This window comes from Channa argus, chromosome 8, assembly GCF_033026475.1.
Source record: "Channa argus isolate prfri chromosome 8, Channa argus male v1.0, whole genome shotgun sequence".
Taxonomy (NCBI): Eukaryota; Metazoa; Chordata; class Actinopteri; order Anabantiformes; family Channidae; genus Channa; species Channa argus.
This window is the reverse complement of record NC_090204.1, coordinates 17,609,985-17,635,000: the sequence shown is the minus strand read 5'-3', so window position 1 is coordinate 17,635,000 and position 25,016 is coordinate 17,609,985. Positions and strand designations below refer to the sequence as shown.

Below are 25,016 nucleotides of genomic sequence, written 5' to 3'. Positions count from 1 at the left end.
AAATAAGGTTAACTATGTAAGAGAGGACATGTGAATCCCCAGCGGCAGTTTTATATAAATGCCTACCTCAAGTTGTCTCAACGGCAATATCAGATATATTATTGTATTAAGTTTAGGGCGCACAGTGGTTAAAAGTAACTTTTCCTTTTTACCTACTGACCGTCGAAGTGACGTCGAGGAGCGATACACGTAGAACCTCTCGCGAGATTTCAAGCACACCCCTCCCCCTGGCCCATCCAACATGGCGGCGTAGAGACGTTGTTATTGTTCCTTCGCTCCTGTAAGCTTTTGTATTACGTGGAAAAACTACGCACAAAACAGACAAGCGGATTCACGCTGGCATGAGAGGAACATCTGGAGAGAATGTTAAGATCCACCGGTTTCTTCCGAGGGATTGACTGTCCGTTTTACGCGGACTACAGCGAGGGCAAAAGCAGCAGAAATGGGTGTAACAGACCGTACTGTCACTTCAGGCACAGCCGGCAGAGACGGCCGTCATACGGAGCACCGGCAGATGCTAAAAAGCAAAGAGACCTCCATACTGCACAGAAAGGTTCTCAGTATTATTTTACTAAATTCAAACTTGACTTGAATACGTGAAAATCCTGTCACACAGTGAAGGCAGTACAGGTGTGTGTGAACTACAGTTTAGCGTTGGACACACGGCAAACGAAACCAAAAATTGTATTTGTTACAGTTAGCAAGTTTCGTTCGCATTGCGCTTATGCCCACACTCCATGGTTGCTGTAAGTATAAAACCGAAGGCATAATATTAGTCAGGTCATTCATCCATTATCTGTACTACTGGTCTTGTTCAGAGTCACGTTCATGGAATTTCAATCTATTTAAAATTACCTTCTTCGATTACATTGTTGGCCCAAGACATCACGTTGTTTACTCATTTGTATTCCCATTGTTTCAATGTATCTTTTCTTTTCTTTTTTTTTTTTATTTGCACATGGAATAAATTAGCTTTTTCTCCCACATCCTTTGTCAGTGAGTGGGTGGATTCTCTCTGAATGGATTCTTGTTTTGTTTTCCACCAGAGTGTGACCGACTTTCCGAAGTGGTAAACTTGCCCATGACTTGAGCTTCTTAAAGTTGCACAATTAAACAGGGTTTTTAGATGGTTTGTAACGTGTTGATGGATGAACATGGACACTAATTTGATAAGATATTTGATAAGCTATGCTACAGATTAAGTAGCTAAATTTGAGTTGTATCTATGTATGAGTATTGACCATTTCTCTTCTTATTATAAATATACAGTTGAGCAAATAAAAATTGGGTGAATCACTCGCTTTCAATAAATAAATGTACTTTATGGCAGAAGAAATGAAGAGTTGATGGAAATGTAAACTGGCTTGGCCACATAACACACAATCTAAAGATAAGGTAGTAAAAAAAGTTAAACTATTTGCTCAGATTTTTTTAAGATTGTTTGTTTGTCTTGCATCCCTACAGAGCAAGGTTATGATCCATTTAAACCAGAAGTAGTGAGGCCTGATGAACAGCACAATGGGAAGCTGGAATCCTCAGGAGACATCAGCTGTGCTCTGGAACTGGTCAACAAGGCTATTGAGGAGGTCCGTAGCGAAGTGGAGAGAGAGAAAAGGAAGCTCTCTCGGATTGGGGATGAAGAGTACGATCCCGGTGAGCCTGCCAAATTTTCCTCATCTGATGCTGCTAAAAGCAAAACAGCAGCTTCACACTTAGGCTATGATCCTGGCAGTTATCAGATGACATCAGCAGGTTACAATCCCACCCCTGGCTGCAGCAAGTACACCTTGGATTTAGACAACCAGGGGAACAAAAGAAACTCCATGGAATATGTTCCTACTTTATTGAAAAAGCCTCCTACTTTGATACGCACTCACCAGCTCCCCTCACCTCCCCTCAGCCCAAAGTTTTCAAACAGCACATCCTCTTCTAAATGTAAATACACTGTAGACAATTCAAAACCATCTACAGACATGGAGTATGACCCCCTCTCTAACTACTCAGCAGGAATAAGAGTAAAAAACAAGAGGGACAAAAGTGCACAAGTTGTTAAGAACAAGGGGAGCATAATGCAAAAACTATCAGCGTCTGACTTGTCAGATGAGGAGTATGTTGTAGCTGTAAAAAAGCCGCAGCAGAGTGTAGACATGAAAAAGTACACTTTCTCTGATTCTGATGGGGAAAGCTCTGGAACAGAGTACCGACCCACCTCTCTCAGCAATCTGCAGCTGAAAAAGGCCACCACTGGGTCAGTGGGGGACACTTTTGTCAAGGAGAGGAAAGAGAAAGCTGAAAAAATGCTAAATGCACTGACACAGAGGAATAAAATGGACTTAATGGATGACTCAGATGTCCAGAATGATAGCAGACGCAAGGACAGCCTAGAGGACAAGAAGGTTACTAGTCACGCTAGCCATGAAAGAAGTTGCAAACCTGAGAAAACACATAAACATGAAAAGGAAGTAAACATAACCTCTGGTAGTAAGAGAAGTAGCAGCAGTAAAGACAAAGGTTCCTTAAAGAACACAAGCCAGGACTCTGCAAAGAAGGAGAACAAGAGTCATGCAAAAAGAGATGATAGGAAAAACACAGTGAAGGTTAAGACATCTGATAACAAAGTGAACAAAGAGGAGAAGAGAAGTGATGGAAAGATCAAAGCCGTGGAAAAAGTTAAAGCAGACACGCGCAATCGAGATAAAAATACAGAAAATGGTGCAAGGGATAGAAAAAGACCTACTTTGTCAGACAAGGAAAGGGAGTGCAGCAAATATAAAGACCACCAACACAAAAATGGTAAACTAGATAGTAGTAAAAGAGAAAAAGATCCTAAGAAAATTAGTAAAAGCTGTTCTAGTAGTAAGAGCAGTCACAGTAAAGTCAGTAAAGATAAAGTGAAGCCAAACATCAGCTCATCAATGGACAAACAGCAAAGCCTCAGTCTGAGCCATGCTGATCTGTTTGGAGATGAGAGTCCAGATGAGGCTGAACCAATGGAGGTGGATGATGATGATGATGAAGCTGAGGAAGTGCTGGTGAGGAAATCCGCCGATGCTTTAAAGAGGGGAAGACTAAACAAGCGGAAAGCGTCAGAACTGACTTCATCTTCCTCTGATGAGGAGCAGGACCACAGCGTGGAAGGCAGCAGGGCAGGAAGGGAGGAGGTCGATGATGTTGGAATCGACTTCTCCAGTTTCCAAGATGATCTGGACTTTGACTCAGATCCCATGGAGGAGTGTTTGAGGATCTTTAATGAATCAAAGGATGTGAAGAGGGAAGACAAGGGAAGGCAAACTAAACAGGTATTTGTGTGTTTTTGTTCTGGTCTCCCTGCTGCACTGTATTTGTTATTTACATTTGCCACATACTGTTTTTGCTATTAGAATCACATTTTGCTAATGCCAGACATGAATAAAAAATTTGGTGCCTTCTCAGCCCTCTAGGGATTCAGAAGAGGAGAAAAGCATAGAGAGCACTTTAACAACTCTCTTTCCTGGACAAAAGAAGAGAGTATCCCATTTTGTTGTCAAAGGAAATGTAAGTATGTCACCTTGACTTTGTTTTCTTTTTCCATTGCACATCACTGTCACAAGGTGGGAATGAACATGCAAACTATTTGTCTTGTTCAATGCAATTCATATCTTTTATGTCCTTGTGGGCAAAAAAACTGTGCAAACAGTACTGCGATTATAGTTCTATTACATTAAAAATCCAACTTTTTAACATGGGGAAATGTGCAAAGTGTGCCCCAAATAGCACATGACCTTTGTGTGAGAAGCACTTTAGTTCAAACAACTCATCAGACCTTGTTTCTGAGTGAGGCTTGTATACTAAACAGTCTGGCTTGTCAATCTATAGTTTAATAGCCCTGGTGTTTAGGATTGAAATGATGGTTGAAATGATCTTCCGTGCCTGGTGGCATGTGCTTTTTGGTCATGAGACTAGTATAAACTGGGTTTGACATTTTCAGAATCTTCATAAATAAGTCCCTGCAGGATTGTACAGATCTTTTGTGATTTTTGCTGCCTAAAATGCCTAATTTATTGTTGTGATTGCAACATTGCAAATTCCATTAAATAAATGCACTTTTGAAAAAACATGCAGGGGGACTTTACTTCTACATATATTGTAATATACATGTTAAACATTAAATAAAATTATTCACATCTTATATTTTGGCATTTTCAAATGGTTATGTCTTTTCTGAAGAAGTAACTTACATTTATAAGCTAATAAGAGAATTTGACAGGCACATAAATGAGGCATGATTTTTAAAGAAATGTCTGACCTAGGACTAATTTAAAACCATTTTTTTACAAAATGTTTTGACTTTGCAAGGACAAATATTTTAAACAGATCTGGGGTTTCCAGTCAGTTTTCTTTTACAGGGGAAGTAAGCTGATCAGTCAGCTGAGATATTTGTACTCTGATTGGTCAGCCATCACATAGATACTCAAGACATTTTTGGACAATGTGACTTTTCTGAAATTCGTCATCAGAACTTTTATGAAGGTCCAGTCTTTAGGGACTTTTTCCATTTAAAGATGTATAATTATAGTAGAATATAGAGAATCGGAATTAATTTTCTCACCAACCCTAATTTACCTCTCTGAATGATGCAAACCTGAAGAAAATTAATATATGGGTATAGAAATTCAAGATCCATAAACCTAAATAAAACATACATGTGACAGGGATCACTGTGATTAGTTTCTGGGTAACTACATGTTCTTTGTGTGAAAAAGAAAGTACATGCAGTTGAGTTTTGATTTGCATTATAGATTTTCAGTAAGAGATGCCAGAATGTATAATTACAGCATGGATAGGCAGGTACCTAACATACGAATTATAGCTTCCCTCCACCAACACGCACACAACTATCTTACAGTCATTTTTATAAATATATTCTCTTCCCCAGGAGTGAAGCTGCTGGGCAGGAGGTCTAGAGGAAGACCAAAGAGGAGATTTATGGATGTAGTGAGAGAGGACATAAAGTTAGTTTGTGTGAGAGAAAAGGATGGAGAGGACAGGGTTAGATGGAGGCAGATTATTCGCTGTGACGACCCCTGAGAGGGAACAGTCGAAAGGAAAAGAAGAAGATTCTCTTCCCCTAATAGTCGTCCATATTAAGGAAAGAGTGGTGTGTTTTTAATCCAACTCATTCCTGTTTTGCAGGTTGATGCACCTTCTAAGACTTTAGTGCGGCCGTACAAGAGACCCACGGCCCAGGAGGTTTGTTACCAGCGTATGCAAATGGCGCAACAGCAAGCTGCTCAGCTCTCTGCGTCAGTCAAACCTGCCTCACTGAGCTCTAGCCTCACTTTCTCTAAAGAGAGGAAGAGAATAGCACACCGTCCCAGCCCACAGATAACATCCTCCAAAACAAGTAAGAGTGCCTCCACTGTTTGAATTGTAACCGGGTTTTTTCAGTTTATTATCTGACAAAGGGGAAAAAATTCTATCATTGTTTCATTAAATGTGCATGAAATACTCTCAAGTCCTTGTTGCTGACTGATAAAAATGTAATTGTTGTGACTTTTAAAAGGTGAGGTCCTATTTGTGTTTGTGCTTGACTCACTAGGTCCTGAAGATGCTAAACCCACGGTTAGTCGAGTGTTATCCCCCAGCCAGCCTCATCAGACTGTCAAGCCTCAAACCACAGCCGGCATTTTGTCAAAGACCACATCCGTTGTCTCGCAGAAGAGGGTGGCACACACACCCACTATGAAGGTATCCAGAGTTTTCTAAAACCAAATGAGAGCACCTGGTCAGCTTGTCTTTCTCACACCCATTTCCTTTATTACATCTTTCAGGCTAAATATCCTTTTATTCTTTTTTGTTTTGTTCATCTGAAAATGTTTGCTTCATCGGTAAAATGTGATTTACACTTCTCTCTCCTTTGAATTTTACAGAGTTCTTCAATGAAACGCCCAGTCATACCCACTGAGTTTGGGGCTAAAGTTCCCACCAACATTCGCCAGCGCTACCTCACCACTTTCATAGATGAATGTGTCAAATTTTGCCCATCAGAGGACATTGCCTTCCAAATGGTATGAGTAACATTCACTTACCATGAACTGCACACTAAGGTGTTGCAGTATCTAACATGCTGTAACACAGGGATATGATCTTTTTGTGACTGATATCTGGTATACTTCTATACTCTTTATACTTGCTTATTATAAAAAAAATTATCATAGGGACTTGATAGTTTGTCAATAGCTCTCCAGTAACACAAGCTGAAATTTTGATAATGCATTTACATTCGCTGCAGTGACCAAGTTACAACAAACAAACCGGCTTTCTTGTGTAATTGGTGGAAGACGTTTACATGCACTTCAGGTTAAAGCCTGGTTTAACCTTTCTCAAATATGTGCATACATATTTGAGAAATCGGATTTCTGCCTTTGATTTCTTCTGGAAGAATGGCTTAGATGTTAAGTGTTTAGTGACAAAAAAGGCAGCTTTTTGTCCCGCTCGCTCTTTTATTTTTTTTTTATTGTATTGCTGTATATTCGTTTGGTGCTGAGTGACTGGGCAGGAGTATAGACAGGCAGAAAGAGGGGAGAGAGAGGTACAGCGCAAACTGTTTGAATTAAAAATATTCAGCAGGAGAATCTATTATTTGGACGTTTAGAGGATGCTTTTTGTTAGTTTCAGTTTTAACTGAGTTTGGTTGAATTTTAAAAACACAACAGCATCGCTCCAAGAAGTAAACTCTCCTTTCACTCAGCCTTTTACCTGCTGCTTGCCCTGTCTACAGCCTTTTGTCATGCAATTGTAGAAAGCGCATTGCTCACATGGCAGAGAAATGACTATTTTCCCCAGAGAAATCTACCTATAGAAACCAGTTTTTCCCTAACCTGATTCTAGAAGCCAGGTTTCCGGTTTACATGACAGTCCAGAAATCAGCTTTCTCAAGAAAGCTGACATTAACCTCGTCACTTAAATGCATGTAAACACACTGAGTGACAGAACTGTTATTCTGGTTTCAGGCCCTTGATGAAGAGAAGCTGGTGTATGAGCGCAGTAGCAGTAAAAACATCTACCTCAACGTAGCTGTTAATACACTGAAAAAGCTGCGCAGCAAGAGCAGCACCTGCCTATCGCCTGTTACCAGTATGTCCCTTTTTGTGCAGTATAAAATACAATATTTAGTCTTTTGTTTACTTGTACAAATAAGAATCCACACCACCTAAAGCACTGATTGCATCATTGTGGCAGATTATGATAATTATTATATGCTGCATATTAACAAATTAGCTTATGTCCTCGCAAATGCATATATGAGATATTACGTATACGTATTTCATAAGAAATGTAGTGTTTTATTTGACAAAATTTCACTGGTAACCTGTACGTGTGCATTGTTTACAGAGGAGCCAGCGTTAGTTGCTAACAGGAAGGCCCAGTCCCACGAGGAAGTTCTAGGAGGTCGTCTTGCTGCTACAACCAGCTTCACTGTCAACAGAATGGGTAAACAGCAAGAGGAGAAACTCACTGGTGAGTGATCATTTAGAGGTTTTCAGCCCCCACTCTCTGGAACTGGAATGTTATTCCCATTTCTCTTGTTCCTTTAGTCACATACCTAGCATCACAGAAGTGATAAAATCAAAATACGAGGCCAAAAAAAGAAAGCTGAAGAGAAATTGAAAAGGATTTTTGTGGCAAGTAGAGACTTGTCATCTGTGCTGATTCCCTTTAAAGTAACAGTGAAACTGTTCAGATAGCCATGTGAGTACCTCCAGGTCCTGTTAACCCCAGACTACCTGCCCCATGAGCTGACGTCAAAGTTAAACTGTTTACAAGACTTTAATAGGGGCTTTTTGTAGCTGTGTATCCAAACCGTTTAACATTCAAGAGGAATGGACACATCTTTAACGAAGTGCCTCGGCTCCGCCATACTCAGGAAGTCTTGTGTGAACAGCTCTCTGAGATCATTCCTCAGTATCTCAACTGGGTTTTGGTCTCTGGCTGTGCCAGGTCACAGCAGATATTTTTTCTTGTTTTACTTCAGGGCTTCTTGTCCCAGTGCATCACCCTTCTCCTAATAAACCTTTTAGCTGGCAGCCATTTTGATTATTCTGACAAACGTGAGAATTCATTTTCCCTCAATGATGGCAAGTTGTCCAGGTTCTGAAGCAGCAAACCAGCTTGCATTTGACTTTGGGATGATGCTGCTTTTTTTTCCCCAAACAGTTCTCCACTTACACTTACTTACTAACCGTGGACTGATAACTGATGATACTTCAGATCGCCTTGCAACAATATCCAGCCCAACCAAATCAACAGCATTTGATCATAGGGCTTCTCCAGTGAAGACGGGGTTTATATCAGCTGATGCATCTAAAGCTATCGGCAATTTTAGACTCACCAATTAACCTAACATGCATGTTTTTGGACTGCGAAAGGAAACTGGAGTACCCAGAGGAAACCCACTCAAGCACGGGGGGAATGTGCAAACTCCACATAGAAAGGCCACGTCCGCCCGGGGCGTGAACCTACAACCTTCTAGCTGCAGCGCTATCCACTCCACCCGAGTTACCTAATATGAACAAGAAAAATGCAGTTGCTAGTGTTTTATTAAGTACATTGTAAGTTGACAGATGAAAATCTGGCCATTTCATAAATCCTAGTAATTCCAAAGGGTTCATCTAAGTTTTCTTGCAACTGTATCCAGCACAAACAACAAACACTTGACAGTTAAAGCTTTTTTTAAGAATAAAGATAACATCTGGTGAAATATACTGGCAGCTTTATGCTAAGTCTGTTATTTACCCAACATATCGGAAAACCAGCTAAAATTTTTTTTGATCAAGGCACTTGGCTCTTTGCTGCCCCAGAAAAGCTGCTTAGAAGCCAAGTTATGTCATTCTAATGCAGCATCTGTGACAAACCTTTTTTTGCTACTAGAACAGCGAAAATCTGCCACCAACACTGCTGCTGTGATCTAGTGATTCATTATTTTACCATATCATTGTAGGTTTTATTATAATTATCGTAGAAAAGTAACATCTGTTTGACTTGATGGTGTGTCTTTCTGTAGGAGCCACGCTCTACAGGAAGCTGAAGGCCTACCTGATGACAGAGGAGCAGCTCCAGGAGCATGGATACCCAAGAGCAAATCCAGAGGCCGCTGGCAAGGCCATTATCTACAACCTCCCAGAGAAAAAGGTCATCACAGATCGTAAGTATCTACATCTCTTAAGATTATATTTACTCATTTCTAAATGATTAAAATTAACATGGACATAGAGTTTGTGGGCCTTTAAAAAATTTGGCTTTCAGCTGACAGACCCTGTAATGTTCCCCCAGCATTCAGCAAGATATGTTGTCGATGTGGAGCAGAGTATAAGATCAATGTCAACGGCAACTGTGTCCGGAGAGAAGAATGCAGTTATCACTGGGGACGTTTACGCAGAAATAAAGGTAAGCTTTTTTTGCTTTAGTTTTTTGTAAATATATTAAAAGTATTGTGCATTATATTCATGTAATTATACAGCCAAGTCTCTTTCTTTTTTCCTTCTTCACTTCCTTTTTGCCAGTTGCTGGAGGCTGGGAGACCAACTATAGCTGCTGTGCTTCAGCTGTGGGAACTCCAGGTTGTCAAGTTGCCAAGGTATCATCAGGACATAACACATTACAAAATGACAAAATCCTTGAGTATTCATGTTTCATAAAACCTTTAGTTATGCCTGATTTTAGTGCTTTCTCCTCGTTTTTCCTGCTGTGCTTTTTGTTACTTTTTGTGCTTTTTTGGTACTGGGATGGGTTTATAACATGCGTATTAGTCTTTTGTGTGACATGTTCCAATTTGACAAAAATGAAAACAATGAGACAAAGCTGCCTGTAGTGATGAACCTGTTCACCCATTTTGGTATAGTTAGTTTCATAAATTGAAAGTTTTTGTACTCACTCTCGTTGCTCTCATAATATTCTCATGATATTTCCTTTAAGAGTCAGTGGAGTGCACACTGCAAACCAAAAGCAGTCTTACATAAAATAGAGTGAATGTGCACCCAACTCAAAATGTTGATCTGTAACAGCTGGATGTGTAAATAAGTGTTTTTTTTTTTGCTCTTTCACCATATCAAAGAAAGGGACACAAAGGTTCTTTTGTTACAGCTTGTTTCTCCTGCATGTGGGTTACAGTAAAGGTTAGTTATTGCAGGTTTAAGTGCTTGAATGTAAACTAAAGAAAACTTGACATTAAAGCTCCAGAAGTCTGTCTATTTTCCCTTATTTCTGCCTTCCAATTGAAAGTGTATTTAAAGCTCCTAAAATCATCTTGAGGTAAAACATTTCATGTTCTCACAGCAACATGTTCAGGACGCACGTAAAGAGTCATTAGACGGCTATGTCACAACCTTCAGTAAACCCCTACCACAAGGCGGCAATGCTGGCGTCTTTGCATTGGACTGTGAGATGGTGAGAGTTGACCCTAAATTGTTGAGCATAAACTGTGTGTGTGTGTGTGTGTGTGTGTGTGTGTGTGTGTGTGTGTGTGTGTGTGTGTGTGTGTGTGTGTGTGTCAGGGTGGTTAGATTTGATTTATTAATGGAATTACGTGTTAGTGGGGCATGAGGTGTAAACCATTGTTATCATTTATATTTTATTTTACATTCAATGTCACATTTAATTATTATTCAATCTTTGGAAATAGTGTTACACAAAGCAGGGCTTGGAACTGACGAGGGTGACGGTCATTGATGCTGAGATGAAAGTGATTTATGACACGTTTGTCAAACCTGAAAGCAAAGTGGTGGACTACAACACGCGGTGAGTTTGTCCTTGTCTTTGTGATTTAAATTGCATTAGATAGGTTTATTACTTAATTTAAATCATAGTTTTTACCCTGTTTCAAATTACTTTAACAACAGGATTAGTCTTGAAACAATGTTGTGCTGTAAGTAAAGGATTTTTGTACTTGCACACAGATTTTCAGGTGTGACGGAGGAGGACCTGGAGACCGCATCCATCACCCTGAGAGATGTTCAAGCCGTGCTGCTCTGTATGTTCAGTGCTGAATCCATTCTCATAGGACACAGTCTGGAGAGCGACCTCCTTGCACTAAAGGTATCATTACACATATGTGACAGTTTAGATTGGTTTGCACTGCCTGTGTGATGTGTGTCAGAATTGGCGTCTCCCCAGACAGTTTAAATTAGATCTGGACTTTTCCCTTTGCTTCTGTCAGGGAAGTCATGAATTGTTTAATTTTAGTAAGTTTAAAACCTTGAGTTGAACTTAAATGTGAACTGGGCAAAATTCTAAAATGCTAAAATATCAGTGCGTGTCAAACACAAAAAAGAATTTTAATTGTCCTATAAACATACTTAGTATACACCCAAAACACATTTCCTGGAAAGAATGATTATTCACGGCAAAGTGTCGTGCAAATATTGGACACTTAAAGAATTACAGGAGTTTTAAAGGTTGACTTTCACTCACAATTTGTGAAAGTTGTGTGGTTTCAGTTTTGTTGTATGAAACGAAACTGAAAATGTTAGAAGGCTGTTCTGTGAAAAGAAAATTGTGCAAATAGTAGAATACGTTTTGTTAATTATTTTTATTTTAATTAGCCAAAATAGTTCATTAATAACAGTTTGAGTAAATTTTAAAAGGTCTTCAAAACAGCTGAGCACATAGCTATTGTTCAAATTCAATTTGAGCAGTGTGGTAAAACACTATGCTGTAATAATCACACGTGTATGTTGAAGTAGTTTCTTTCGTTGATTGAGGCAACCGGGGAGAATCTTTCTTTATTAGCTGAGACACCCAGTTTTACACTTAAGTTTGAAATAGAAGAAAAACCCTTCATATAATTTTGGCTCTTCTGTCTCCTGTTCCCAGCTTATTCACAGTTCAGTTGTGGACACAGCCATTGTGTTCCCTCATCGCCTCGGCTTGCCCTACAAACGTGCCTTGAAGAATTTGATGGCCGACCACCTCAAGCGCATCATCCAAGACAATGGTAAGGGAATCGCACAGAACTGGCTGGATAAATAAAATTGTTGCTTTTCACAAGCTTTATTAAGAGTTGTTTCAAGCATGTGCTATTATTCTTTTGTTTTTTGTTTTTGATTCGTTTGTCCTAAAAGTATAATGCGGGCGATGTTGATCATATGCTGTTTTGCAATGTCATGTTATTAATTCTCAAAGATATATTTGTATTTAGCTGAAATCACAAAAAATTTTTTTAAGACTGGGATGGTTCTGATTTGATTGAGTAACTATTACTATAAAAATGCATTGCGACATAAAACAGTTCATTAAGTGAGAACAGAGACAAATTCATTTATAATAATCATTTAAGCAGGAATAGTATCCAATAAATTCACAATATTTCATAAGCCATAATCCATCTGTTTGGTTTGGTGAAGTATGTACATGTCTCCAGCAGATGTCACTCACGCAGTGTGTCAATTGAAGCCTTTAAATACATTTTAGAGAAACATCTCAAAGCTTTAGGGATTGAAGTGATTTGTCATTTCATATGCTGTTCTACATCCAATCCAATTCAATTTGGTTTGTCTGATTGATGACCAGATCAGAATTAACATAACTTTTAAACCTCTGACTTCTGTGCACATACTCAAATTTCACATCTCAATATCTGGTAAAAAATAAATACAGAGGAGAGCAACAACAGAGATGGAGATGAGGGAGGTGAGGGGAGAGATGAGGGAATTTCAGATTTGTGGTTCAAGCCAAACTGGAAGGAACATAATGTAACCAAGCAATTTCTGAGAAAACTGTGCATATTAACTGTTTCACATATTATGTTGTTATTCTAATTATTTGTATCACATTTCTGTTTAATTTTCACAAAGTGTAGGATCACAACATCTGAATTCTGATATTAATTTTTAGCTCCATGTTACTCTTTAGTGTCAGATCTGCTTTGACTATGACTGCGGTCTTGTTTTTGAGCAGTCTCAAAAAAAAAAAAAAAGAGGAACAACCGTTATGGTCATGTGTTTATGTTTCTAGTGGAGGGCCACGATTCAAGCGAAGATGCGTCTGCCTGCATGGAGCTGATGTTTTGGAAGATCAAGGAGGATGCAAAAGTCAAAAGATGACCTCTGATCCCTCTACTCCACCTCCCTCAGTAGAATTCCCAGCTTTCATGTTGGTTACAGAGAGATGTCCATCAAGGCGACACCTCCTCTCACAGAGTTAGGGTCAGAGTCTCGGGATGTTTCAGCACACTGGGAAGTTTTCAATCAAGAACAACCCCAGGAAGAACTCAATAATGTTACTACCTTGCTACTGTCCTCCCCTTCAAAGCAATAGGAGCCCAGTTTAACAGTATTTTCATTTGCTTATTGGTATTTCAGTCCTAAATAACATTAGTTTATTTTTGTTTATTTGAGCAGTTTCTTGTAGGGCCTCAAACAATTTCTTTGAATAAAACCCTTTATAGAAGAACTACTCAAAATGACTGGGCATTGTCCTCTGAACGACAATGATTAATATCATATTCATGCCAGGCTGTATCTTCAGCCTAAATTGCACTATAGAGATGCTCTTGTATAGGGCCCAAGTCTGAGTACCTCATCTATGTTATAATGCATTCATTTTACAAAATACCTTGTTCTTAGTTACATTTAAGTGCATAATGTTTTAGTCAGTCGAGCATTGCTTTGTAAATGCACTCGTGTTTTTCACATTGCACCTCAAGTTAATTTAGTTGTTTGGCACTCAAACCCGACTAATCCTTTAATACTTGATCATTTAAAAGACCCTCAGCAGAAACGTGAATTGTCTGCTAACTACCTATTAGGTAACGTTATTGAATATATCACTGTATTGTATAGTTCAGACAAAAATACTGACTATATCCACAACTGTCTCTGTCATGTGCGTTGCATGAAATAAATTTACGGGAATATTTGTGAGCAGATACAAGATGTTATTCCTTCATAAACTAACAAAAGTAGGGTACAGTATTTTTGAATTAGGCCCAGGTATTTATTACAATCATCATTTAGTGCACACTGGCTAACTCGTGCTGTTTCATTTTGACTGAAAAAATACCCAAGAGCTGTAAATATGCTGTAAGCAATTTACTTTTGTATTTGTTCATTTTTGGTTGTTTATCTTTTTCTATTAAAATGTATTAATTAACAGAAGATGTTCCTACGTCCTTGCACACAGGAGCCCCTATCTACACTAGAACACTAAGTACATTTACTGTATTAAAGCACATTTCTGAAGTATTTGTGCTTTACATGAACACTTCTACTATGTTACTTTATACTTTATACTATATACTATACAGTAAATGCCTGATCCATCTGATTAGGAAATGTATGATCTCAAATACTGCTTTTCTGGGTAATGTCTAGATTCAGGGTTCAGGGTTTCATTGCATTTCTAAAAACAACTAAAGATTCAGCACATTTCCAAACATTACTGTGCAAAAGCAACCAATGACATGAATGGTTTTTATTCACTTATTCAGTTCATCAGTTTCACTTATCAGTTACTACACATAGTAGTAAAAAGAGTAAATCAAATCGACCAAATAGTTGTTATTCTGGCTGTATGTTTCATTGAAGTTCACTGATCAGATACCTGCCTGATTACATCATACAGTCATTAAGAATTCAACCATCTAAAACATTTGCACGAGGTTTCCTTTAAACTCTAAAAAGTATCTCTAGGGATTTTTAACTCTAAAACAGTGCATGCTGGAAAGTATGCTCGTGCCATTTGCTCAAAAACTATATATATATACACACACACACACACACACACACACACATTGGTACATATATATATAGATATAGATAGATAGATAGATAGATAGATTTTTTTTAAGCGATCTATAAAGTAAAGCTGAATTGATTCAACATTAATAAAGACTACTTTAATACAATGGTCAAAATTGTAGTTTATTTAACTACAATATTCAATGCTACTACCACTTAAAAACATATGAGTAGCCACACGGCCTGCATAATATGTACTTCTACTTTTGACACATGCTAATAATACTTGGTGTTTCCTTATGTTTTGTTTTAAGACTTTTAGAGTTTTATGGCTACCTTTTCTTCTGTGGATGATCTGAACATGTTTTCCACCTCTGCTGCACAAATAGTTTTTGACAGTGTGACAGCTTTCTGTGGGTACAGTGCTGAGCCTCTTGCAGTCTATATGTCGCTTTAACAGCAGGTGCAGCGGCCGTAATTCTCCAGCAGATGTGTAAATTGGGAAAAAAAGGGAGAGAAATGCTAAACGGAGAGGCCCATCCTTTCTTCTGTGTTTTTGCCTATTAAGCTACTCCCGTCACATGTCAGTATGCATTTCTCCAGGCCGGGCCAAAGACCCCAGGTATTAAAGAGCCAGTTAGCTGGGATCAATACCTACACAATGTTGCAATGACAAGGAGGGGGCTTCCTAGTGTTTATTAAGTGTTGCAGAGATTTTGAACATGTGGAGCAAAGCAGCTTAGAGAGGTTGTCTTCATTATCAAATTCGATCAGTGCCTCTCTTTCTCTCTCCCCCGTGATCACCTTTGACTAGTGTGGGATCAGGCGGGGGAAGCTCCAGGCCGGGGCCCCATAACTGACCCCAATCTTGGAGATGAAGAGCCGCTCTATCTCTGTAAGAGCCTGAGCAAAGAAACACTTTAGTGACCACATCCTTAACAGGCCTGTAACAATTATTGTGGCCATTTAATAATGCATTAATAGTGAAAAATAATTTGAGAAAAAATTCCCCCAAACAGGCTACCTATGGATTATGTTCTAACTCATCAGCCACTTTATTAGGCACCACTGTTAAACTGTTCAAAAACACATTCATCAGAATGAGGAAGAAAGGTAATTTAAGTGACTTTGAACATAGTTCATTTGTTTGTGCCCGTCAGATTATTTTAGAAAGTGCTGATCTACTCACAACTACCTCGAGCATTTACAGTGAGTGGTCTGAAAAATATTCACCAAGTAGCAGTTTTTTTATCCAAAAATGTGTTGTTGATGCCAGAGGTCAGAGGAAAATGGACAGATTAGTTCAAGCTAATAAAGGCAACAGTCATTTAAAAAAAAAAAAAACACTTGTTACACTTAACAGTTTGAACCTTGAAGCAGATGGTCTACAGACTCCTAAAACTGAAGCTACAGTTCTCAGCTACAGGGAATTGCTACAGGGCTCACGATAAATGGGCAATAAAAGATTGAAAAAACGTTGTCTGGTCCAATGAATTTTGGTTTCTGCTGCGATATTATGATGGTCAGAGTTTAACACGAACAACACGAAGCAGTGTTTCATCCTGCCCTGTTTCAGCGGTTCAGGCTGCTGGTGGTGTGAGGAATATTTTCTTGGTACTCTTTGGATCCCTTAGTACCAAGTAGGCATCATTTCAATGCCACAGCCTACACCTGACTATTGTTGCTGACCATGTCCATCCCTTTATGAACACAGTGCATCCATCTTCTGAAGGCTACTTCCTGCACTATAACAAGGAAACCAGCTATTTTAGCTATTATTTCATTAACATTATTATAATTAAATTACCTTAAATCATTTGTTGCAGTCCAAATTCATTGACATGGTTAGAGCTTCCTACACCGCTCAGTAATAAAACACAAAACAAATACAAGATTCTGAGAACCTTTAATACTGTGAATATGTGCACAGTACAAATACAGGCACTGAATATCACAAAGCTTGGTGTTGCTCCTCAGGAAGCATCAGTTCTTTATATCATTCATTGCCCCCATTCGTGTCCCCACTTCACCCCCCTTTTCCTGTGGAACTTACTTTATTTCAAACCTGCTTTCAAAGTGGACCGAAATCTTTCTTTACTCAGTTTTTTTTAAATTATGTTTGGCTTTAGAACACAAGCCCACTGACAGTCAGTGCCCTTGACCCCTGAGACACCCACAGCTGCCTGTCTCTCTCCCCCTCTCTCTCTTTCTGCCTTTAATCTACAGCTCTCTTCCCCAATTAAAAGACTGATCTTTACTTAGTCCCTAGTATTGATCTGCTGTTAGCTGCTTATTGCTGCGCTCCCGGGGGCATATGAGATCATAAGATACTAATTGGAAGCTAATGAGACTTTAGGCCACATAAAGCTGGAATTAGAGTCAGATCCATTTCTCTGACATGCAGTTTTTCAATAATATTGATGAAAATGAACCTAAAATGATTTTCTTATTTAAACTCCACTCTCTGAACCAAATTAATCTCTGTGTATGTTAGAGATTTGTGTGTGTGTGTCTGTGTGTGTGCCTTGTGTGTTTGCAGTCAGGTCAATGTCAGTCTAAGCCATGAGTGTGTCATAGCCAGTGTCAGGACTCACAGCCTGATCCTGGCACTCAGAGAGGCTTAACTGACCCGCCGCCCGCCAACCTGTCTCCCTCAGGTCAAAGGCCAGTCGGTCCTATCGATTCCCCCGATGAAGAAGTCTTTAGCTCCTCCGCCTGCTCGCCCCTCTTCGGCCCACATGCTCCCAGACTAACATTGGAGCCCCCAGAAGGCATCTCAGTTGTGTGTTGCCATCGATCCGGTTGGTTTCTGAGGGGGCCTTTCTCTGAGATAAGTGACAGCTACAAAGGTCCCCTCCTGACAGGCCCTTGTCAATACAAATTTCCACTATTGATAAGTAATTTCAAAAAGACTGAACACAAGGGGGGTTGCTTTACAAAACATCTGTTAAACAGCAGACTTCAAGAGACATTAACAAAAAAGGGAAAAGCAATGACACAAAAAGAGCAAATCTTACTCCCATGTGGCTCTCACTTTTTCACCAGTATTTTTCTAAAGGTTTTAGAAACACATTTCCAACACACATTGTTGACTGTAAAGCTGAAACAATTACTGTAGTTACTGTTGCTGTTTGTGTGACCAAAAAAATCAGTTTGTTTTTTCAAACCGGTGCACATCTGTTGTCAGGACTCACAGCTGAAAACATTGGTTATTCAATGGCTGATTTAATTTGTTCATCATTTCCCAGTTCGACAAACTTAAAACCCAGTTTTGAACTGATTTGATTAAATCCAATGATTAACTGAAACTACATTTTCAATCTTTTAGTGTGTACAATTTGCTGGTGGTCTTTGTCTTCTTTCATGAACTGAAGACCTTTGGATTTTGGTCTGTTGATCAAATATAAGAAGCAATTTATTGCCATTGTCAGTTTTTGAATAATATTTTTCTTTTATTTTTCTGACATTTTGTAAATTAAATCAGGTCACATTTGAAATTGCCTTTTTAAAACCAGCTTTTTTATTTACAACTAATGCAATTAACAACAGCATATTGATAACTTGGTATTTAGGAATTATGCGCTTTCACTAGCAGGATAGCAACAACTTTGGGGTGTGGGTCGTAAAAATCCTGTAGGCAGGTGTTGTCCTTCAAGCCATTGTAACCACACTTAATAATGTTTTAAGTCATTAATAAAGGTTTTACCTGCTAAGGTACCTGTAGTTAAAAAAATGGTAATATTAGAAACACACAGCCTTTTATTGAACAAGTGATACAACATGTCAAAAGGATTTTTCACAAAATAAACCAAAAGCTATATTGTAATTTTTTTATTTATTAGCTTCACATAATAGTTCATCCCAGTACATTTTGGTGCAGAACATACAGCCTCTCCATTGAGCCTCCAGCCTGGTATCATGTGTTCTGCAATAAATTCAACCCACTGTATGTTTCGAGCAATGCAAACAATACGTGGCTTTCACCAGCTAAACCTTAATAGCTTTATACAGGATGAGGAGTTGATGTTTTGACAGTGACAGTTCACATCGTAAGTTCTGGATAATTTCCTCAGCTGTGACGACACGTAAGGAACCATTATGAGTTTTCACCTGCTCAGCGGTGAAGCTGTTGTCAGTGATGTGGCTTAGCCTTTTGTCTTTTATTCAGTGTAATCCACACAAGTGTAAGTGGATCCTCTAAGAGCAGGATAACTCCTTCTAAGCGGGTTTAAACACTACAGGAGGGAACAAAATCCACTAACTTCTTATTTACCTCTGCACTCCAGTCTTTTAACGCAAGCTGCTCATACCCTGCTGTCAGAGCTACTGCACTAAGACCTGTTTCATGTGTCACAAACCCGCTGATTAACTTTTGGACTAATGAAATAGGATGTTTGTGTGGGTTAGGCCTCATTGCTTGTTGTGGATTTGTAGATGAAGCTCTCAGCAGGGTTTTGGTGACTGATAAGTGAGGAACTAATTAAAGAGGCCATTACTCGTTTCGACTGAACCCTGGTTGTGTGTGAGGGTAGGAGCTGAACCCGGACAAGCCCTGCTGGCCTGCAGAAGGGGAAATGATCTGGGGGGGGGGCACTGTGAGTTGGGGATGGTCACACACAACCACACTCTTTGTGTGCCTCTAATCCCCCCAGCCAACACAGCTTTTGGCCAGGTTTCATCATGAAAGTGCCATGAAATAACTACTTTTTTTCTCTCCTCCCAGTAAAGCTCCCCTAATCCTGTGGGCTATGGAGACAAAAGCCTCTGGGACCTAATCTTGGAGCTCTTAGTAAGGCTGAGGGGCTGGCCGACGGAGCCTCTTCTAAATGACTTATTTCTATCGGACACTAATATAGCTTGACAGCCAAGAACAGCAACGGAGTAGGAAAAAGCCAGGAGAAAAAAAAGCACAAACATTTTCACATATTTTGGAAGTCTGAGCTGTTGATTGTGTGCACGGAAGAAGTGAACCATAATTATTGGGCTACACCCTCAAATTACCCACCACAGGACATCCAACACATTTGTCAGTGAATGCTATAAAAATCAAACTACTTTATATGCAGTTGATTTAGCTGGAGGAATCTACCTGTAGCATCTTATTTTGCCGAAGTTTTGGATGAGTCTTTGACTCCATGTGACGGTACGTGATTATAACCGAAGGTGTGCAGCACATTGAATCACGGCAGATCGTTGTATTAAAGAACGTGACACCCAGAAAGTAGTTCAAGTTCACTTTACATTTTTGTCAGAATTAAATAAATAGAATTATTTTAAATAAACTAGGCAAAAGATCCAAAGTTAACATATTTTCAAACTAGTAATAAGTCACTGTACTTTTTCAGTGGATTAAGATTGTTCAAAATATAATTGATTAATTAGATTTTCCAGAGTATAATTCTGCAGCAACATTAGTAGGATAGAGTAAACTTTGCTGCTAGAACAACACGATCAAGTCTGTAGCCACAAGCCAAAATAGATTTCTGACCTTTTCAGACTGTTTTCCTGTCTGAATCTGGCCTCCAATATTCAAACAGACCTTACCTTGTACTATATTTCAGCCTGTTTTCATTGTCTGAAAAACTTCATCTTACAGTATTTACTATGTGTATCCCTGAAAACACAGACCTATGTAGGTCAACCTTATCTTTAGTCTCTTTGTCTGTTCTGCGGCAGTGTTAGCTATCGTTGGCCTAAATGGTCCACTGTACGGTTAGACATGTCCTGGAAAAGGCATCTGATCTCTGTTGCTGGTCTTGAGGTTTGTCTCATTTTTTCATGGTTAATATTGAGAAGTTTCTTTGAATTCTAAATTTATGTTTAATAAAATAAAATAGAGCTTAGTGAGACACATTTGTGACTGAAAGTGTGGAGTTACTTTAAAATAAACTGATTTTGTTGTATTGCATTATGGGAAATGTAGGATCCATTGATTTTGCAGCTTTATGCCAACATTACCAACTTAAAGTCAGGATGTTTCAGTCTCTGCTGCTGGCATTCAGATTTTATTAAAATGTATTTTTTTTCTGAATTTTACTTAATAAAAATAAATAAAGCAAATATTTCATGTATTGACAGTGAAAGGGCCCAGCATTTATTAACAGATCTTATGGTATGTTATCGTTTATCATTATTATCATCGTGGGACAGTTTAACTTAAAACAGTGTGTGTGTGTGTGTTATTCATTTTAGGTTTAAATATTATGTGATTAAATATTAATCTGTAATGTGAATATAGCTGTGAGAGATCTCTTAGCACAAGGTCCTTTATTGATGTCTTACATTTCGAAATCAGAACAGGTTTTATTGCCAAGTAGGTTTTCAATTACAAAGAATTGGTCTTGGTGATGTGGTGCAAAAATGAGACATAAAAATGACAAATGGTCAATTAAAAATGGGAATAATCAAAGAAAACACAGCTGAACACGTTTCTCAAGTATATAGGAAATAATGATGATGAAAATCAATGTCAATCAATGTCCAAAATGAAAAATTGCCATCAGAGGACTTTATTTTGGTGATCATATGATGTTTTTCCTCTTCCTGTGAAGCTTTTAAGATATATGTGTCTCAAGAAATCGTTTTCATTGTGCAGGGTTCAGATTAACTTCACATCGTGACAGTTTATCGGGGAAATATGGTGACTGCTAGCAAAACAAACCCTCAGAGAAGCCCCCCCCTTCCTCCTTACGAGAAGAGACTGTCAAAGCCAGCGGTATGGGAGAAAAAGGACTGAGAAGAAGAGGACAATCAAAGGCTGTTATTTTAATCTGTCCTGCCTCGGAGATTAGCCGACCACATTGTTTTAATTGTTTTAATGGAGGGGGGGAGAGTGAAATGCTCGCTTATAGGGGGGATCCTTGGCATAAATCTCTCACGTTCAATAGTTTCAAAAACTTGAGCCCCCTGCAACCCCCCTCTCTTCCCGTCATCCTACTTAATCCCGGCTAATACCTTTCTTTCTATTGGCTAATGGCTGAGGGGAGCCTGGGTAAATGCTTCTTAAATAGTCGTGGGTGAGAATAGTTATCCGTGCATCGACAAAGACCACTGGTATGCGAGGATATAAAGCCCCACCTGGACTTGAGGACATACTGGACTACAACGAACCGTCTCCACTTCTGTGCGTAAAAGCGCACCTGGATCTCACACTCCCGCTCAAGATTTAGGTCACAGGTAACGACCAAGGAAACTAAACTCCCGCACGGACAGAAAACCTTTTACCAATGTTTCCATCTATCATATTATTTGTATGATGCCTAGCAATTAGGTCTTATTTTGAGTAATGTTTTGGTTCAAAGTGCTGATTTTTCGGATGTAGAAAAATTTATGAAAAAGCCAAATTCATCAATTCATAACAGAAAGAATTTACAGTTTGAAGTCGGAATAAGAAATTAGCCAAGTGCTTAAGTTTGTTCTCTGTCAGATAAGTATAAGTTTTAAAATATATAATGCTAACAAGACATTCGTTCGCTCCGTCTTTGCTGACAATTGTCTGGGAATCTAGCTGTTAACGCCGCTAAATGTCTGCTTCGGTGGGAGTACTCTGTTGGTTAAATCTGCTTTTCTGTTTCCTTCCTGTTTCCTTCCATTCAGCATGAACTCCTTGAATTTCTGCGGGCCAGCCAGAGGTGCAGCGTATCCCCTCCACGGTGTCAGCACCGTGCTGTTCGACCTGCACCAGCAGATGGCGGAACAGTACCACGTCCACGCTGCGTCCGGATGCAGCGTGCACAGCGTCTCTGTGGCCGAGAGACTGGCGGGTAGGTCATCATGGCCCCACAGAAGTTTTTTCCCTACTATTAGGCCACTTTATCACCAGTAATCAATGTTATGTGCACACAGTGTAGGCTACTTTTAGTAACATGTTTATTAATACTCAAGTAATATAAAAAATAACCTATTTAAAATTAAGGGCAGTGTTAAAAGTGTAAGGTGCTACTTACAGAATAAACATTATGATTTAGAAGTGTGAAACATTGAAGGTGATATTTTTCTGCATCATGAGTGCTTTTGATGCTTTTCAGTTTTCTGGTAATTCACTTTTACTTAACATTTAAAATGGAACTTGTACTTGGGATATTCATATTGCTACTCCTTCTTATTGAATACTTTCTCTATTGCCAAGTAAAAAAGGTCACTATTATAATCTATGATATAACTGCCATTTATCAACTACAGTTGATACAATGTATTAGAAATCTGCCCAGAAAGACGAGAATGAGCCTGAGTCCAAGCTGAGTCTAGTTAGGTCAAACTTCCACTTCAGCCTTGACAGCACAGCAAAACGCACTGAACTGTAAATGAAAAGATTACTCAGGATGCTCCTTGTCAGCTTAAGGGAATCTTGCTGCTGACTCACAATACATCATGCTGATGACTCTATGTGCCTCTTCCTCCCACCAGAGCTCATTCTGGAGGCTCGCTACGGGAACCAGCAGAAGCAGCGCCGCAGCCGCACCGCCTTCACAGTGTCTCAGCTGCAGGCTCTGGAGAAAGCCTTCCAGCAGACGCAGTACCCAGATGTTGGCATGAGAGAAAGGCTGGCTGTCTGCATCAACCTGCCTGAGGCTCGCATTCAGGTGAGAGCACAGAATTGTTGAATTGAGAGCATTAATGCAACTCTGCAACTCTTAAACATGTGACTTTATTGGGTGAATGTAATTGCATTTTAGAACAGCAGCTCCATACTCACAGTGTGTGTGCGCTATACCGTATATGAATTGGCAAAAAAGTTTTTTTCAACATGCCGTTTCAGTGAATCACCCTTCCACATCAATACAAGATAGTATAGTAGAGGTTAGTGTGCCATGTTCTGTAGGTATTTAATTTCACAATGTGGTTAATGCTTTTTTATGAAGAAATATTTCCTTCCTTTACAGACTTTACAGAATATGACTTAACAATTTTTTGTTATCTCTGTATTTAGTTATTATTTATTTTATTGACTGCTTTAAAATGTCTTATTTGCCAAAATGTCCTACGTGGACAAACTGCAAACAGTGAAGTGTATCTCAAAAGCAACGTCTTAAATAACTTTTCGCCTAAACTGTGTGTTTCCATTGCAGTTTGTTCCCGTTTTAAAATGTGGTTTCCAGTTCCTTTTAAGGTTTACATGTTTGCATCTGCCTTTTGCATGGATTGTGCTAAATAAATAAATCTACATTTGCTGGGTTCTGTCTTTCCTCCAGGTGTGGTTCAAGAACAGGAGGGCAAAGTTTCGTAAAGGTCAGAGGTGCTCCCCACTCTCCAGAGACCAAAGGGTGGAGGAGGCACAACTTTGCAGCAATGTGGGAGAGGAGGAAGTCAGGACTGAAGACAAACAGGATGTCATCACGTCAAATACTGACAGAAACATCCCTACTGCTCCTGTTGTGGATAAAAGTAGGGTTGCTTGCGCCCCCCTCACCCCTACAGACTCTGATGTGTCACACTGCCCCCTACAACTACACACTCCTCCACTTTTCCCCTTCATGACCAGGGAGTGGTACAGCCACCCACCTCACCAGCCTGTTGTAGGAGCGCTGTCCAATGAGCTCACCCTACCCCCTGTGTTCTGGCCCATCATACACCCGCACAGCTCCACTTATCCTCCCTCATCTGTTAAAAACTGTAGCCTCTCCTTGCAGACTGCTTGTTCCAGTAAAGACGTGCCTCACCCGCACCTGGGTCTATAACTCATGTGGACTTAAACAACTGACAGGTACAGCCTGCCACCTCTACTCCATGTGGACTCACCTTAAGCAGCTGTGTGGGAGAAGACAGGAAAACAAGGTAGAGAAGAGCCTACTGCAATGTTCTTTTGAGCCTGCAGTGCACAGAATATGATTTTTTTATTTAGTGAGTTGTATTATATGAAAAGCTGTGCTGTCAAATACTTCCTAATACTAATAATACTAATTTAATTATTGTATACAGGTTTATTTTGCCAGTAGTATGAGTTTGCTTGTAGGAGGTCATTTTTTAATCATCGCATTTTGATTTCAAGAAAACACGCAGTATAGACACAACATTTAAAGCTACTGTTGTATACTTAAATATTATTTAGGTGGCTGCCAAGTAGTGTTTCAGAGAATCTCCTTACTGCAAAAAAATTACTGCAACATAAAAATGTGAAATAAAACTATTTGTGCCTCGATCCTGTATTTTTTTTTCTTCTTTTTGTGTGTGTTTCACTCGTTTTCTGGGACACGTTTACAGGAATGTGTTCACATTTACACAATCCAGATACGAACCCCATCAACTATTTTATCTGCTTGCATGAAAATTAACTAATGAATGAAAACACAGCTGGCCATGGAA

At 39.3% G+C, this 25,016-nt stretch overlaps 2 protein-coding genes across 3 annotated transcripts; both read left to right on the top strand.

The window, feature by feature from the left end:
• Positions 1-215: 215 nt before the first annotated feature.
• Positions 216-14,120, top strand: rexo1 (REX1, RNA exonuclease 1 homolog). 2 transcript variants are annotated; one of them, XM_067513814.1, is made up of 16 exons: positions 216-553; positions 1,465-3,299; positions 3,433-3,534; positions 5,173-5,383; positions 5,579-5,727; positions 5,910-6,047; positions 6,993-7,116; positions 7,375-7,500; positions 9,044-9,184; positions 9,313-9,426; positions 9,543-9,616; positions 10,315-10,425; positions 10,661-10,776; positions 10,935-11,073; positions 11,851-11,971; positions 12,991-14,120. In XM_067513814.1, the coding sequence occupies exons 1-16, from the start codon at positions 364-366 to the stop codon at positions 13,077-13,079; spliced, it is 3,780 nt and encodes a 1,259-aa protein (XP_067369915.1). In that variant the 5' UTR covers positions 216-363; the 3' UTR covers positions 13,080-14,120. The 2 variants fall into 2 exon arrangements, with proteins under 2 accessions (XP_067369915.1, XP_067369916.1); XM_067513815.1 differs by lacking the exon at positions 10,315-10,425.
• Positions 14,121-21,267: 7,147 nt separating this feature from the next.
• On the top strand, positions 21,268-24,846 carry dmbx2 (diencephalon/mesencephalon homeobox 2). Its single transcript, XM_067514548.1, has 4 exons — positions 21,268-21,890; positions 22,311-22,477; positions 23,121-23,296; positions 23,906-24,846. The coding sequence occupies exons 2-4, from the start codon at positions 22,312-22,314 to the stop codon at positions 24,389-24,391; spliced, it is 828 nt and encodes a 275-aa protein (XP_067370649.1). The 5' UTR covers positions 21,268-21,890; position 22,311; the 3' UTR covers positions 24,392-24,846.
• Positions 24,847-25,016: the final 170 nt, after the last annotated feature.

What these genes read in the sequence shown, in the direction of transcription:
- rexo1 (XM_067513814.1), top strand. Translation starts at nt 364, where the DNA reads ATGTTAAGATCCACCGGTTTCTTCCGAGGGATTGACTGTCCGTTTTAC. An exon ending in CCTCCATACTGCACAGAAAG is followed by an intron (nt 554 to 1,464) that starts GTTCTCAGTATT and finishes GCATCCCTACAG; the next exon opens with AGCAAGGTTATGATCCATTT. An exon ending in TTGCATTGGACTGTGAGATG is followed by an intron (nt 10,426 to 10,660) that starts GTGAGAGTTGAC and finishes CTTTGGAAATAG; the next exon opens with TGTTACACAAAGCAGGGCTT.
- dmbx2 (XM_067514548.1), top strand. Translation starts at nt 22,312, where the DNA reads ATGAACTCCTTGAATTTCTGCGGGCCAGCCAGAGGTGCAGCGTATCCC. An exon ending in TGTGGCCGAGAGACTGGCGG is followed by an intron (nt 22,478 to 23,120) that starts GTAGGTCATCAT and finishes TCCTCCCACCAG; the next exon opens with AGCTCATTCTGGAGGCTCGC. An exon ending in TGCCTGAGGCTCGCATTCAG is followed by an intron (nt 23,297 to 23,905) that starts GTGAGAGCACAG and finishes TCTTTCCTCCAG; the next exon opens with GTGTGGTTCAAGAACAGGAG.